The following is a 17712-nucleotide window of genomic DNA, read 5'->3' on the forward strand; positions in this document are numbered from 1 at the left end:
TTAGATTTGTTGCAGTTTTTGGGTGGGTATCCCCTACATTCGGATGAAATATATGTCTATTTGAAAGTACCTTGTAAAGTTCATTTCCAGTAAGCATCACAGCATGGAAATTTTTTTTCTGACTGATAGCCCATTTCACAGAATGAAATTAAAAATGTTTAAGCTGAAACATACTGTTTATAATTTGTAAGCAGAATCCTTTCTTTGTTTTTCCAGTAAAACTAAATAGGTAAAAAATATTCAATTATTAACTCCTGAGAAATGGGAGTGATTAACAAACAATAATGTTGTATAGAATGCTCTACAATGTTACTGCATTAGCTTCAAGCAGAATGCATCTAGCCATTCAAAATGTGACAATGAATAAGAAAATAGTGCAGTGGGTGTGGAAATGATAGGGTTTTTGTAGTTAGATAATGATTGTTCCCCTACCCAGTCATGAATATATGTGTTTGTCTTTCACTGTATTTCTCTCTCTGTCTCTCTCTGTCTCTAGTGTGTGTGTGCGTGTGTAGTTGTCCTAGAAACATGTGTTCACGTATGTAGACTTCAGAAGAATTCTTTATTTAGAAAGGCTCTCGTATTATCTGTTTCCACAATATTGTTGTTGCCTCTCAATTATGATAATAAAGTAATTGTGTCCTTCTGTGTTTAAATTACTTAGATACTTTAATATGAAACAGGTATAGATGTAGGTACATGAGGAACTGAAATTTCCATTCAATAATCATAAGGATTTGTTCTTTTCAGAAGATATATATATATATATATATATATATATATATATATATATATATATATATATATATATATATATATATATATAATTGCACAAAATGAAATGTTAGTATGTCTTTAATCTCACTTTGTTGGCACTCTAGCAGATGGTTCATATAATATCATTAAAACAAGAAAACAAGTTTATCTTGGCGAGCACTTTTTTAATATTTCTCAATGTCCTGGTAACACAGTTAGTCACAAGAACAAAATTATAATTCATCTAAATATCACTATCATGAAGAAAACTGTCAAATATGTGCTACATGCCCTAGAAGTATGTTAGTAGTGCAAAGCAATTAAAAATTGCTTCTCTGAGAAACGCTACACATTGTCTAGCATTAATGATAGTCCTTCTTATGTCATATCCATGAAGCACAGTTGTGAAAGAAAGAAATGTTTTTCCCATTCAAATGGCTTAAAAAAATTTAAGCTGACTGGGTAGCACAGTGGTGCTCATCTATCTGATTTTATTTGTCAGAGCAAAGCTTGTCTTCTTCTGATTATGACTATTATTAATATTACTGCATCTATACTCTTCATGTCATTTCCAATCCACTGTACCTTTTGAACTCAAAAGGAAGACAGTATTTTTCATTATGCTTCCCTTGTAAAATCAAATATTATATTAATTGTGACACTTCTACGTCATTCTTTCTGGTATATAACAGTCTGCTGACATTTTTTCTCAACTTATCCCTTACACTTCTTAAATCTCTTCACCATTAATTATATTGTATTATCAGCTGAGCAATAAGCTACCCACATCTAATTAATCTTTATATAGGGTGTTTATAAATTAGTTATAAAAAGTAACTATTAACTATGAAAAGGGTAAATAACTTACAGAAATGTTTGATACAGCACTGAATGTAATATATCTTCAGGCTCTATGCCCACCTAACATTGTTAGCGCCTGACATTCCCACTAAGTGGCATTCACAAATGAGTTTTTTGTAATACTTTCCACACTGTAACACTAAGAATATTCAATTATAAGCTGGCATGTCTCATTGATTTACTCAGACTATGAATGTAAGACTGCCAGGTTTGTTCAGTTGCTGTGTTAGAGACTGCTGGCTGACCCTGACCTGTCATCCTATGTGGTATACAGCCAGTTTCAGGGAAACTATTGTACCAGTTAATAACAGTTTGTCATTGAGATGGCAGCTTGTGATATTTTGTCCTGAATTGTCACTGAACTGTAGTAGCAGATTTGGATTCATGAAACCTTAACCAACACTGTGCACGTTCTGCACTGTTATACAACTCCATGATGTCTGTTAGAATAACCAGTTCGTGCATGCCACCTAGTGTGAATATTGGGAACTAATGTATTAGTTGGGAATAAAATGAAGCTATACTGCATTCAGTGCTGCATCAGACATTTCTGTAAGTTATTTACACTTTTCACAATTAAAGCTTACTTTTGTAAACTAATTTATAAATGGCATGGATATCATGTTCACAAAACCCACATGAAAATATGCACTAAGACTACTATTTTCAACAAGAAAATTAGTTATTCTGTTACTGTTTTGCTTATAAACAAAATAGAATTTTATAAAAACTGAGATGAAACAACTACTAGGAGGCAGATGGAGTGTTACAGGCATGCTAACAGCATTTGAAGCTTTGTCAGTTTGAAACTGGATGAAAATTTCTGGTCCTCTTGACACAACACTAGTGAAAGTGCAGTTTTCCTAGGGAAATTATGTAACCATTATGGGATATTTTATTTGAAAAAAGAAAAAAAAAAGATTCTGAGGAATGATAATAGCTGGTGAACTATGATTTTTGTTAAGTGACTAGGAATGCCTTTTAGTAATTCATAAAACATCAGTTTTTCGGAAGTATAAATTGTACACAATCAAATGAAGTGTGTCCTGAATATGTAATACTTTCCCTAGGAAATTCTGCAATTGTAGTATGTGTAGCTGTCTGCTTGTTAAGAGAAACCACTGGAAATATTTTTCACATCCACATTTCAGTGCCTCCAGTGGCTTTCAGAGAATAAAAAACATTTTAATCTAATATATTTAGTAGATACATCATTATATATGCACTTCTGGTCACCTGATTCTAGATTTAAAAAATATGTTTCAGTTTGTAACTCAATAATGTTTTATTATTGAAATTTGCAGTTGAGCAACCTAATCAAGAATATGGCAGAGTAATGGGACACTTACTATCAACAGCATTTTTATGGCAAATGCTAGAAAATATCACTGTGACAGCAATAACAGGGATTGTTTCAGTGGAAAAGAAATGTGGCTGCCCACTTCCTTGTTAAATACTAGCAACATACAGCAAAAATTATCCATACAATATTTGCGTTTTTCCTTTCAATGAAAAATCATTGCAGTTTTATGCCCTTTATCTTCATTATTTTAATATCTGGTGCTTAGATTTGAACCCATGTTTAACAGATTTATCACATGCATTATAGTGCATTTGTGTGGAACTGGCAGAAATATTTTCTGTGGATATGACACAAGTTAATTTAAATTGGATTTTGACATCAGATATAATTGTAAAACTAGCATTACCTTATGTCTTGTAATATTAATTTTGACAGTTCATATCTAACAGAGACTGAGCAGGTAACAAATGGAACTAGAAACCCATGAAAAACCTAAATCAAACTTGTCAATCAGGAAAAACAGTCTATTCAAAATTTAGTCTTTATTAAAACTGCAGTTCTTATTAAAACCTCTGTTGGAGAACTTAATAGAAGGTGTAGATACAGAAAAAAAAACAGAAATCCCTTTGAAAATCAGTTCTATTATATCTCTGCAATTACATCAGTAAAGTGAATAGATACTTACCCCTCTCACAACAAACTTTCTTCATAACAAATCTGGAGAATGCATTATCAGATTCTGTTACATTGTTTATTCAGTAATATTGTGATAGGGGGATTACAAATAGAAAACAACTTTAATTTACAAATTTAGCATATCATGTATGTACATATAAAACAGTCATAGCTACAGTTTATAATAATGGACATAACCAAAATAATATGATTTCTTCTGACTTTGGCTGTACACATTATAAAATTAACTAAGCTCACTGGACAAAATTAGTCACCCCATTTGAAGAACAGACAGGCCATTTGGGAGCCCTATAGATGGTGCTGAACTGCTGCCCAGTGGTCATGTAACTCTCAACTACTGATGTTAATCATGGCAATATGTGCCAGTGAGCTGTGCAGAACCAGCTCAGAAGATGGGCCAATATGACAGAATGGTAGAAAAGAGTTATTGTATTTGGACACACCCATACCCACACTGTGAATGCTGTTGTCCAGTTTGTTAGTGTATCAACATGAACTGTCAAACATGTCTATAAGGATTGATGTACCAGCTGCAGCCATCTTACACAGTGTGTGAACAGTAGTAGTAGAAAAGAACCCGACAACAGGGAACAGAGATGAGTATCATGATTTACCAATGACAGCCTGTTTCAAAACTGGACAAGACTTGCTGCTGTCAGTGAGTGCAGGTTCTTCTCAACCAGTTTCTGTGTGAACATTGTGAACTGAGCTGCACGCAATGGACATTTGAAGTCATGTACCTTATTAAAAACCATTTCTCACAGATGCACATAGAGCTGCTTGGTTTCAGTAGGCCACACAACACAGATATTGCACAGTAGATGACTAGAGGCATGTAGTGTGGTCTAATGTGTTTGGGGAGTGTTTTTTCATACCATGACTTGGGCTTACTCATTCAGGTTACCTTGAACATGAACTAGAATATTTACTTTGACATTCTTGGTGACCAAGTGTTGCACTTTCTTCTTGATGATGAGCATTCTGTGAACCGTCTAGTCTTCCAAAATGACAGCAGGCACATTCACAAGCTGGACGCATATGTTCCTTATTTGCCAACACTCGGGCATCCTGTCACATCTCTGGGCTTCCACAGAATATGTGTGGGACTATTTGAAACAGTGTCTGAATTGTAGCAATCAATATCCCCATAACACAGTAGCATCACAGGATCTAACCTATGGGTTCTTCAGTTGGATATGGCATACCTGGAAAAACTCTTGGTCTCACTTCCTCATCAAACTGAGTCCACTATCAAAGACAGAGGTGGTGTTACATGGTATTAGTTTGATGTTCCCTGAGCTTGACTAATTTTTTGTCCAGTGTGCTTCAAAGTAATGAATGGAAGTATCTTTGACTTACATCATCACAGTGCTGTAGAGACAAACGAAATCTGAACAACAGAAAACAATTTCTATATTAACTTGTCTACACAACAGTAAAAATCTTATTCCAAAAATAGTTCTTACTGAAGAAAACAATTTCTGCATCTTCTAACTGTGTGGCACCAGCAGAGTTGCATTTTTGCATACCAGCTGAGTGAACATTTTGAACTTCAGTATATAAACTTGAAAGTGTCGTGCTGTTCTATACTGGAAGTAATGCAGTCTTGTTTAAGTAAAAAATTATAAATTAGGGGACAGTGCTCTTCAAACATTTACTTATTAAAGAGACCTGTATGTAGTTTTTTACTGTTTACTTTAAAACTCCAGCTATTACTGTGGTATTATAAATTGCTGCATAACATACGGAAAAGGTAGATTGCTATTTACCACAAAGAGGATGCACTGAGTTGCTGACAGGCACTATGACAAAGAATGGTACAGATGTTCATCTTTTGGACTACATCCTGCATCACAAGTAGAAAACACACATAAATTCACACAAACTCAACTCACAAACTCACAACACGTGGTCATCATCATTTTGTGGATGCTAAGCCCTGAGTGCAACTGTGTCTGAGGTGAGCAGCAGACTAGGAGGAATAGGTAGTTGGAGTGTGGAAAAGGTTTGGGGCTGGGAGGAGGCAGAAGGGGGGGGGGGGGGGGAGAAAGAGAGAAGGGAAAAGGGCTGTGCTGTGTATGTGAGTTGATGGGATGGAACGGGAGTGTAGTACTGAAACTGATGTGTGAGCAGGAAGGGGAATAGGCAAGTGGGGGAAGGGAACTGGGGGAGGTTGAGTTCAGGAATGTTGTGACAATGAAGGATATGCTGCAGAGAGAATTCTCACCACCACAGTTCAGATAAGCTGGTGTTGGTGGGAAGAATCCAGATGGCACAGGGTTTTAAGCACTTACTGTAGCGAAGCGCATTGCGTTGGGCGGCTTGCTCAGCAACTGGTTGGCCCAGCTGTTTCTTGGCAACAGTTTGGTGGTGGCCTCATGCAGACAGACAGCCCATTCATAATGTGGCACAGTGGTTGCAGCTGAGTTAGTAGATCAGATGGCTACTTTCCAAAGTGGCCCTGCCTTTGATGGGGTAGGAAATGCCTGTGACAAGACTGAAGTAGGTGGTAGTGAGAGGATGTATGATACAGGTCTAGCATCTAGGACTATTGTTTGGAGATGAGCCATGAGGCAAGGGGCTTGTAGCTGGAATTTCTCCAGCTGGTGGAGCATCAAGGACTATTGTAGGGATTTGAGCCATGGGGCAAGGAGCTTGTGGGTGGAATTTCCCTCACCTGGCAGATGTATGATACAGGTCTAGAATCTAGGACTATTGTATGAATATGAGCCATGAGGCAAAGTGCTTGTAGCTGGAATTTGTCACAGATGGCAGAGTCCCTTCACCAGCTAATACTAGTGGTTCACAACCACAGTGGTGGGGCCTTTGTCAGCACAGAGGATTATAAGATCAGGATCAGTTCTTAGGTGGTGGATTGCGGTTCCGTCTGCAGATGTGAGGTTTGCTTCCATGTTGAGGGATTTATGGAATGATGTTGAGTCAATGTTTGAGGTTAGCAAATTCTGAAAAGTTAACAGGTGAATTATTTGGGGGCAGTGGATGTGAATCACAAACAGATCTAGAAACAGATCGCCATGACTTGCCTCCCCAGTTAGCTACCATCCCCCACATACCCACTATCCAACCATAAATGAGCACTCCTCTTGTGACTCAGTACCACACAGACTGGAGCAACTGAATTACATTCTCCTCCAATGTTTTGACTATCTCTCATCATGCCCTGAAATGAGAAATATCCTCCCCATTATCCTACATACCCCTCCCACAGGAGTATTCCTCCACCCACCCGACCTAAGCAATATCCTTGTCCACTGCTACTCCAGCCCTGCTCCTAACCCCGTGACTCATGGCTCACATCCCTAGAATAGACCTAAACGCAAGACCTGTCCCATACATCCTCTCACTACGACGTACTCCAGTCCTGTCACAGGCATCTCATATCCCATCAAAGGCAGGCCCACCTGTGAAAGCAGTCATGTGATCAACAAATGTAACTATAATCACAGTGCGAAAATCTACATAGGCATGAGTACTAAAATGCTGCCTGTCCAAATGAATGGTCACTGCGATACTACAAACAGTGGCAAGAGACAGCTGGACCACCCAGTTGTTGAGCATTCCACCCAATATGATGTGCTTCACTTTAGTGGCTGTTTCATATTCTGTCCCATCTGGATTCTTCCCACCATCACTGCCTTTATTGAACTGCACAGGTGGGAACTCCCCTTGCAGCATATCCTTCATTCTTGTAACCTCCCCAGTTTCAGCCTTCACTAGTCTGTGTCCTCCATTTGCCTATTCCCTTCCGTATTCCTGCTCCAGTACCATACATGCCTTCTATCCAGCCAATGGATGTGCATAGGTGTCACACTCCCCCTCTTCCTGCAGCACAGCCTCCAGATGTTGAAGCTACCATCTGCCCCCCACCCCCCCCCTCCCCATCATGACCCTGCATACTCCTACTGGCAGCACACTCCCCCCCCCCCCCCCCTATCTCATGCCCTGCTATCCCTCCTTCTCCTAGCCATGAGGCTCTTCCATATCCCCAATTTCCATATGCCAACTAGGTTGCTGCTCACCTCAGACACAGTTGCAGTCAGGGCTTAGTGCCTGGGGACAACAGTGGCCATGTGTGTGATTTGCGGCTGTGTTTTCTATGTTTTCTATAAAGGACATAATCCAGAATATAAATATATCTAGCATTCTTTTCATTTTTCCTATGTGTGTGTCAGTGCTTTCTCTATGTGGTGAACATCAGTCTATCCTTTCCATATTGTTGTTCCATACTGAACATTCCTCTGTTTGACTACATAAGTTATTTCGGAAATCAGGTATCAAGAGTTCAGCTTTTATTTAAAATGCAACATTATGAGTCCTTCAACAATCAATCATTCTTGTGCATAAGTGCTTGCTAAGGTCTTTCTGTGAATCACTTTGAGATGTAAAGTGATAGTATGTGTCTCATTACACATTTAACACAAACTATAAAATGTGTATAGTATAGATAAAACAGACTTCTAGGCTGGTTGTAGTGCATTCTATAGTCAGTGTTTTATTTTAACTATCCCACAGTCCTGTTATGCAGAAAATGAGATAAGTTGTGTGAGCCAACCGGTTGCAACAAGATTTCGTTTTAACCTTTATTTCGACCCCAATATGTGAGTATTCATCAGAAACCCAACAAATGCAATTAATAACAGATGATTATATTTATGAGCAAATTGCTCTCATCAAATAAAATACTTGGGAAGAAGATAATATTTAAACCATAAAAAATTACAGACATTGGAAATGACATAAAATTGTTAGTTATCAGGAAAATTATAGCTACATGGCATAGCACACTATACACCACTAAGTGATACAAGAGGAAACAGGCACTGGAGGTGGCATCAGACTTTATCTTCTTATGAAGTATTTTATATGATGAGAGCATTTTGCTCATACATCATTTCATCTGTTACTTTATGTAATTATTTGGATTTTCTGATGAAGACACCCACAGTCAGTGTCAAAGCCCGGTTAGAGTAGTAAAATCTTGTTGCAATTGGTTGGCTGCATTATACGAATCATAAATGATGTACTAAAACTCTTTAAAAATGGCTAATGTCCTCCTTCCAAGTAAAGCTGTCTGAGATGAAGCAGACCATAAAAGCTTGGCTATCCTTAAATGCCCAAACATCACAAATTAAAATCTAATGGTAATGATCCAGCCTTCATTTTTCTCAGCCTCTACTGTATTTCTTTTAGTTTGTTGTATCCATTCATTCAGTCTGTGACTCTGTTCTCGGCTCTCTTTTATCCTTAGTACAAAAAGAGTTCAAGAATGTGTCCTTGGTGATTTCTGTCTTAAGAGTATTAGGCCATGGTGCAAGGTTTATTTCTGTACCTAACAATCATATCTTAATGCTGGAGAAAACATCAGAGGCTATAAAGACTCAGATAGCAGTTCAAGAAGTTTAAGGCACCAGAGTGGACTACTGTGTAAATTATAAAAATAGCAAACACAAACATCTGGTGTGACAGCAGAAAGAAATATTTATAAAAAAGTCCCTTAAAATCATTTATGCAAATTGAACTACAAAAACATTACAGCTACTATGAATCGCACTCTCTGATAAATCATCTCTAAAACGTTTGTAAAGAATAACCTTATTAGCTTTTAACATCTACAGTGATATGAATAAATAAGTTTGTTTATAATGCTCAGGATCAGACCTCAACTCACCTTCAAAACCAAGTGTTGAATAGTATCAAAAATTAGTGATGACTGCTTGGATTTTTGAACTAGCATTTTTATCCATTGGAAAAAGATCTGACATATTACTCAACTCATAATTCTGATATCAAGAGATTGCTGGAATTGATGTGATGTGAGAAGAATATGTATGTAGGAAGACCAGAAGGGGAGGAAGATGACACAAGGTTGCAGAAAGCTTGGAGAGGGAGGGAAATGGCATGTTGTTGTTGCTGCTATTATTGTTGTGGTCTTCAGTTCAATGACTGGTTTGGTGCTGTATTTGAAACTACCTATCCTGTACAAGCCTCTTCATCTCTGCATAACTGTTGCAATTATGTACATCCACTTGAACCTGAAGGAACTGAAGTCAGTGAAGTCAGGAGTGGTTTTACACACAAACAGTAGGAACAAACTAAAACAAATATATGAATAACAGGAAAGGAAGAGGAGGCATTGGGTGAAGATCTTATCAAGACTTTTACTGATTGAAAGTATTTCCTCATCAACCTCATCTTGCATCCTTCTTGACTAAACACAAATAATCTGAAATCATAATAATTATCTGTATTAAAAGAATTATAATAACAACATTTAATCAGCTCATTAATTAGACAGACCAAGTGTGATAAACAAATAAAACTAGCAAATTAAAAAAGCAGCAATATCATTAATAAAAAGAATGTCATGAATACAGAATATGGAAAAAAATCAGTGAAAGAGATAAAATCATTAGTGAATGATTTCAGGCGGAATACAGGAAATCAGAAAAAGCCAGAAGTTAGTGAGAAAGCTGTAGGATGCAGAAGAAAAGATGAGGTGCATCCAGAAGAAGAAAATAATGATGGGACAGCAGTAAGATGTGAAAAAGGGGGGGGGGGGGTTAATGACAAAAGGGTGAGGAACTTGAAGGAGGTTTAATAAAATCCCAGTCTCAACGGATGTTTGAGGACAACCCTAAATGCAACAGTGACAGATGAGAGGATCCAGCATGCAAGCTGGTATAATGAACAGCCATTCCACAAGTCACATTCTATAACGCTCTGTATCACAGTATCTGAGACTTTCCAATAGTAATTTATTCTGTAGATTTAGCAATATTTCTTCTTTCACAACTAACTTTCCCCTTAGTACCCTGCTTGTCCCTCCCTCATCATGATTTATCATCCCCTTTTTGTCTCATTCATAGCATTTTCATTTATCAGCTATGATATTCTCAAGCCACAGCAGATTTTATTTTCTCTCTTTAAATAAGAAGTTCAACTTCAAAAATTTCTGTTATTGTCATAATTTACTTTTTTAATGATAATCAGGAATCTGTGTGTCATTATTCGATTAATAACTTAGTATTCAGTATTAAAAATATTGCACCTGATTTAAGGCCCTGCTAATTTACTTTTATCTGCAGTTCCTCTATTAGTTGCACGAATGAGAGAAATGTCTAAGACAGAAACTGATGAAGGTATTCATTTCATGAAGAGCTTTTCATGAACTGATCAGCCAGAACGATTATGACCACCAACCAACTATCAATATAAACCCATCCAGGCGAGGAATAACCGCTAGTCAGACACACGCATGGTGCATGTAGTAGTGTCAGTGAGTGTGCTGTCTGTGTGTAGAATGGGGAAGGTGTGCAATCTATCTAGTCTGACCAAGGGTAGATTGTGATAAGCTAGAGGCTTGGCATGAGCATTTTGGAAACTTCACAACTTGTCAGGTGTTCAAGGAGTACTGTGGTGAGCGTCTTCAACATGTGGCAACAGGAAGGTGAAACCATGTCCAGAAATCATGGGGTTGGGTGTCCACCCACCCCTCATTACAGGTGTCAGACGTCGTAGGCTGGGCAGACTGGTAAAATAGGACAGGCAGTGAAATGTGGTGGAACTAACATCAGGCTTTAATGCTTGGCAGATTACAGGTTTGTCTGAACACACAGTGCACCACCAAACGCTCCTAACAATGGGCCTCTGCGGCTGGCGATCGTGCATGTGCCAGTGTTAACACCACAATATCAGCAGCTATGGCTGGAATGGGCACATGACCATCAGCACTGGAGGTTGCTGCACTGGCAGAACATTGCATGGTCTGATGAATCCCAATACCTTCTTCGTCATGCCGATGGGAGGGTGCAAAACCGTCGTCTTCCAGGGGAACAGCTCCTTGACACCTGAGATCCAGGATGGAGACAAGCTAGCGGCAACTCCATTATGCTCTAGGAAACATTCATGTGGGCATCCACGGATCCAGTGGAGCTGATGCAAGGCACCACGAAGGCCAAGGAGTGTTGTATACTGGTTGCAGACCACATACACCCCTTCATGATGATCATGTTTCTCGACGGCAGGGGCATTTGTCAACAAGAAAATGCACCATGTCAGAAGGCCAGAAGTGTGACGGATTGGTTTGAGGAACACAGTGGTGAGTTCCAATTGATGTGCTGACCCACCAACTCACCAGATCTGAACCCGATTGAACACATATGTGATGTGATTGAATGTGGCATCAGAGTCGTCACTCCCCTCCCCAGAATTTAAGGAATTAGGTGACTTGTGTGCACAGATGTGATGCCAACTCCTTCCAGGGACCTACCAAGGCCTCAGTGCTTCCTTGCCGAGGTGTGTTGCCACTGTTATCCATGCCAGAAGTGGACATTCCAGCTATTAGGCAGGTGGTCATAATGTTCAGCTGATCAGTGTGTTTATAAAGAGTGTCCTGGAACTCCTGTTACACTTATGATTTAATTATGATCCTTAGAGGCAGTTTCGTAACCATTAAATACTGGAAAAGTCTTCCATTATTGGTGAAAGGCTAACTGGTTTTTATAGAGGCAATATTAAAATTACAGTAGGAATGCAGTCTTCTGTTCTGTTTATACATGCTTATCTTTGACACCATGTGTCATCAGTACTTTCTTAGTATTTTCACTTGTTTGTGTGTCAAAACCAAGTGTACTTTTCACTTCAATCAGTTATCACCTACATTACTTGCTCTGTGTGCAAGCATTGTCAAATGTCCATATCACTGACACAGATGGTGGCAGCTAGTCAGTGGAAGTATGTATCATTTAGGCTCCATGGTACAGAGTGCCAACATACTGCTTCTGCACATGGACATGAGAAACAGTACCTGTTCTTCTCAACCTCCAAGATGGATTTAATTAATCTTGTTTACATTGTAAAGTAATTTATTTAGGGAGTGACATCAACATTGACACAACATGGGCTTATAGGCTCCATAGCTGTGAAAATATCATGGTGGCCATGATGTTGTCAGCATTTTGCCTTGAGCTTCCTTACTATGGATTTTTGCACTGTATATGACACATGTTAACCCATTGGAACCACATTTATGTGCTCAGGCTAAGTTAGTTTCAATATTGCTTAGTAACAGCACACTTCCTGGAAGGTGAAAACTGCCTTGAAGAAGTTTTTCAATGCTGTTAAATGAATTTTATCAGTGTATGTTATAACAAAATCGAATTTTGATGATCTGTGTCTTTCCATGGAGGGGGGACAGGGGGAGGGGGGCCATACACCCATTTCCCAAAAATACTGTGACCTCACCATTACTTTTATACAATGTATTGATGAGCTCTGACTGCATCAAAATATAAGGACGTGTTGGAAAGCAGGGCCTTAGAATTTTTTATGTGATAACTCTTATTGCTTTTTAAATAAACCAAGCATTATTAACATTTTGCATATTTATTCTTCATGTCTACATATTTATTTCTCTATGTAGTCACCTTGGTGATGAAGATATTTCCCACAATAAGAGACCAATTTCTTGATACCGTCACTGTAGAATGTTTGACTTTGTTGATGGAACAACAACCTCATCTCTGCTTGCACCACTTCATCACTATCAAAGTGAAATCCTTGAAGGTATTCTCTAAGTTTCAGAAATGGATGAAAATCCAATGGGGCCACATTGGAACTGTATGGAAGATTACCAATGGCAGGGAGCCCAAGGCATCAAAATATTGCATATTTCACAGCACTAGCATGTGGCCTGGCATTGTCACACTGAAGGAGAGGTTGCACCATGTGTGGATGAACTCTTTGAATTCGGAGCTTGATTACAGCATGCTGTTTCCATGTAATGACATAGTTATGGTACACACCACCATGCTACCATTCAGAGCCCTTTTCCGGCAGAGGGCTGCAAATAGTAGACATGAAGAATAAAGATGCAGAATGATTATAACATTTATTTTATCTAAAAAGCTTTAAGAACTTACACATAAAAAATTCAGTCGCATTATTTTTCAACACATCCTCGTATTTGAGTAATAATATGCTTCCCACAGTGTGGAAAAAATTTGGAAGACATCATTTTTCCATCTGGGAGTATATTAATATTATTATACCTTGTAGTTTGAAGATTAGGTAGAACTCAGTGAGTTATGCACTTTAAACTTTGACTGAAGCACCATGTAACATTCATGGGTCACAATGGAGCTTTAGCTACATAGAAAATCACTCTAGCAACAATAACAATACCATAGTGTGATGAAAACATGTAGGCTACTGCCACTTGTTCATGAAGCTCTAATGGGTTATCTACGTTAAACACAAAGGTAGGCCCAACAGCCTATTAGTTTTTTAGCTTTGCCTTTTAGACTTGTGCCATGTGTGTACTTCAGTGATATCATGTTGAAAATCTGTATTTTCTGTTTCTATCATGTTCTCTTTTCTGAGTATAGTATTCTCTATACTCACATAAGACATGCCACCTATTTCTTTTTCCCCTGTCAACTTGGGTCTGCAAAAGAGGTAGGGAAGAAACTAAATTTTTTATGACCACATCATTTCACTGATAAAGAACAACCATTCATTTACTGTAAAGCAAATACTACCAGCCTGGAAGACATACTAGTCAGTTTTCAGCTTTACGATGATGTTTAATGAATTTAATGCTAACAGGAAAACAAGCTGGGAGACATCTGCTTCTCTCTACGGTATGTGCCAACAGCAGGCAAGCTCACAGTTGTCATCTTAGAAGCAAAGAACCTGAAGAAGATGGACGTGGGAGGACTTTCAGGTTACAATTATAGCTTTCCTATTAAAAAAAATTGTAGTACTTTTGTAAAATGTTTTCTTTGACTGTTGGTTGCAGCAATAAATTTATGCATTTTTGTTTTTTCCTTCTTCATTGATTTTACATATAAGTTTTCAGGCAGAGAGAAAAAAAAAAGCATTACTTACACAAGTAACCTTTACAGTTTCAACTATTGCAATGCCAGATGATCACTTTCCTTGACACAGACATACACTGTGTTGACAAAATCCGTGAAATATGTCAAGAGGTGACATTTTTACAGAGGTAAATTAAATGATACAATTACCACTTTGTCTTAAGTATCAAGTAGCCTTTCAGCTTGTCTGCGTTTCTACATATCAGTCATGACTACAGAAATGACTGCTGCCATTGCAGCCTATGGAGATTTTGCGATTTTAACCACGTAGGCCTTAATCCTTGGCAAGATATATCCCACCAGTGATGTAGTGAATTCTTATTTAGGTTTTTATAAGAAGGCAAAAATATGACTCTGAATGTAGAAAGTTTTTGTTAAATCAAAGCTTTCTACAGCAAGAGTGGTGTTTCTCTGCCTTCTTATAAAAATGTGTAGGTTTCGCTGTGGTTGCCTGCAACTCAAAATAATATGTACAGATTAATTTATGCATTCACAAACATTATCCTATAAATTTGATGGAGCACTACATAATTTGATGACTCAAGTCCACTGTCAGATTCATTTCCTAGAATAATGGTAATGAATGGTAACTGACGTCATTAAAGAAAAAAAATATCCATTCATTTTTGTAAAAAAACACGCCACTGAAAACGTTGGCTCCAGATGCCCCTAAAGATGTTTAGTTGTGAAATGAAGCCTTTCTGATACAAATAATTTTATGCATTCAATATGGGACTTATGATTTATGCAAAATGAAATTCTGATTTATCACTGAACATCAGCTTAATGTCAAAACTGTACTTTTCATCATATTATTGAATTTCTCAAACTTGTTTCTGACAAAGAGGAAGTTGTTTGGAGGAAAGAACTTTTGTTAACTTGCCGGAACTTCAGCAGTTTTTACTGTACATATGAAGAGCTGCTGTTTTCATGGCTTTGCTTGCTAATACCACCATCAGCAGCAGCAGTAACAAGTAACATGAACAAGATCTATTCTCCAGAGTATATGAAATTTATATCTTCAGCTTTTTGTGTCTGCCCTCTCCGTTTGCTCAAGTATTTGTACTTGTGCACCATACTGATATCATGTAGTTGCAGTTAAGTAAGATGGTAAGATAGCTTTTGTTTCATCTTCTTTTCTTCATTTTCTACAAAGCCGGCTGTTAAATATGTCAGGAGGATATACTGGAATTTAATCTGTGTGATCTTGATTCTGCATTCTTATTGGACTGTCACAGTGCAATATTCTGCTTCATCTTACAATGTGGATGTGGTAAATTTCATAAGTCAGAACAGTGAGTTTCCTATAAAAGCTTATTTTACTAGTTCCACATAAGTATCTTAATTGTATCATTTTAATATGGTTGCCTGTGATTTTATCAACATGTAAATGAAAAATATTTGAACAAGGTGATTACTTTTGTTCAAGAACAGAAAACTGTTCCTTGTTATCTAGTGTAGGGTATTTGACATTTATTCTTTTGTGCTGTACACACACAGCCATTACATTAACACTGGTTTTCTTATTTCCAGCATCACCTGTGAGTCTCACTACAGTCTTTGACAATGGGTGTATGTTTTCTGATTAGCTGGGCTGTTTTAAATCAAATGTGCTTTAATAGGACTGGAGAAAATGACTCACCCCAGGTTTAATTAACCACAATCCTTCCCACCCCTCCTGAGAAGTGGTATTACACCACCCAACCAATATCGTTGTCTACCCCTATGCTACACCCACTCCCAACCCTCCACCACATTGGTAACATATCGCTTCAGAAGACTTAGGTGCAAGATCTGTGTGATCTACCTGCCCAGCACATCCTACTCCAGTCTCTTCCTGGGCTTATCCTATCCCATCACAGGCAGGGTCACCTGCAAAAGCAGCCATGAAATATACCAGCTGTGTTGTTACAATTTCTGCACAGCATTATGTGTGGGCACAACCATTAACCATCTATTCACCTGAATCAATGGTCACTCTCTGTCTGTGGCTTGAGCAATGTTGATCACTTAGTGACAGAAAACACTGCTGAGAGCACATACTCAGTTTCAGTGGTTGCTTAAAAACCTGTGCTGTATGAATCCATCTCCCCAGCACCAAGTTTTCTGAACTGATTAGTTGGAATTTGCTCTTGCAACATGTTCTTTTTGAGGTTTCCTTGTTTATAACATATTCTTCATTCTCATAATCCTCCTGGCCTTAATTCCTGTTAATAGCCCTGCCCCATGCCCATCTCCATCCTGCATAAAGACCTTAAATTCAATCACCCTGCACCTATTACATCATCCTCACAGTCTCCCCCTCCTCTGCTGTAATGCTTTACCAGTCCAGCCCTCTGCATTATTATTTTTGTGTGCTGCACAAACTCACTGGTACCCAGGCCTGTGTGTTCCTTTTTATCCCATACACCTGCTTCCTCTCCCTCCCACATTCCTAACCCATACACCTCATGCCTCCTGAGAAAGGACTTGTCCAAAAACTAGACAGTTTTTAATGTTGTTTGTGTGCATGTTAACAATTCAGTGCATCTACTATTCAGTGATTTTTAATCATATTTATGTCTGTCACTCTGTGAGAATACTGCCATTCATAATGTTTCAAGATCTTTGTCAACCAAAAGGCTTGCAATTTTACAAATTATAAAACTGAATACTGCCTTTGTAAAGTTTCAAGAACTTTTTCAACTACAAGACTTGTAATTTTACAAACTATAAAACTGTGGTTATTACTTTTATTGGGTGAAAGTGGGTTATTCCAAGTGAGTTGTGTGTGATGTTTTCTTTGATTCACTTAGAAGTGTAACTAGTTTTAACTAATGTGTATGTTTCATGTTAAAGACAAATGAAATTAATATTATTTCTGACTGCAAAAATGGACTTGTCATAAATATGTCCATTATTCCTCAAAATAACTTCAAACACATGGTAAACAGAGTTATATGTCAACATGCTTGTTTTTATAGTTATGAGTACAATTGTTTTGTTTTACAGACCCATATGTAAAGATAGCACTGATGCAGAATGGAAAACGCCTCAAGAAAAAGAAGACAAGTATCAAGAAGTGTACATTAAACCCTTACTATAATGAATCATTTACTTTTGAGGTGCCATTTGAACAAATTCAGGTTTGTACATACTTTTTACACTCTCATGAAAAATTGTAGCAAATATGCAGTAACACCTAATAATTATTATTTC

At 37.9% G+C, this 17712-nt stretch overlaps 1 protein-coding gene across 4 annotated transcripts in view; it reads left to right on the forward strand.

Moving 5' to 3' along the window:
• The window catches only part of LOC126416167 (synaptotagmin 1-like), a 986421-nt gene that overhangs the window by 911609 nt on the left and 57100 nt on the right, over positions 1-17712 (forward strand). For 3 of the 4 annotated variants that reach the window (XM_050083735.1, XM_050083737.1, XM_050083734.1), the window contains 2 exons: positions 14243-14360; positions 17506-17639. In XM_050083735.1, coding sequence (XP_049939692.1) covers positions 14243-14360; positions 17506-17639 — 252 coding nt within the window. The remainder of the gene's footprint in view (positions 1-14242; positions 14361-17505; positions 17640-17712) is intronic. The other variant, XM_050083736.1, reaches the window with a different exon arrangement.

Source organism: Schistocerca serialis, chromosome 8, assembly GCF_023864345.2.
Source record: "Schistocerca serialis cubense isolate TAMUIC-IGC-003099 chromosome 8, iqSchSeri2.2, whole genome shotgun sequence".
Lineage (NCBI taxonomy): Eukaryota > Metazoa > Arthropoda > Insecta > Orthoptera > Acrididae > Schistocerca > Schistocerca serialis.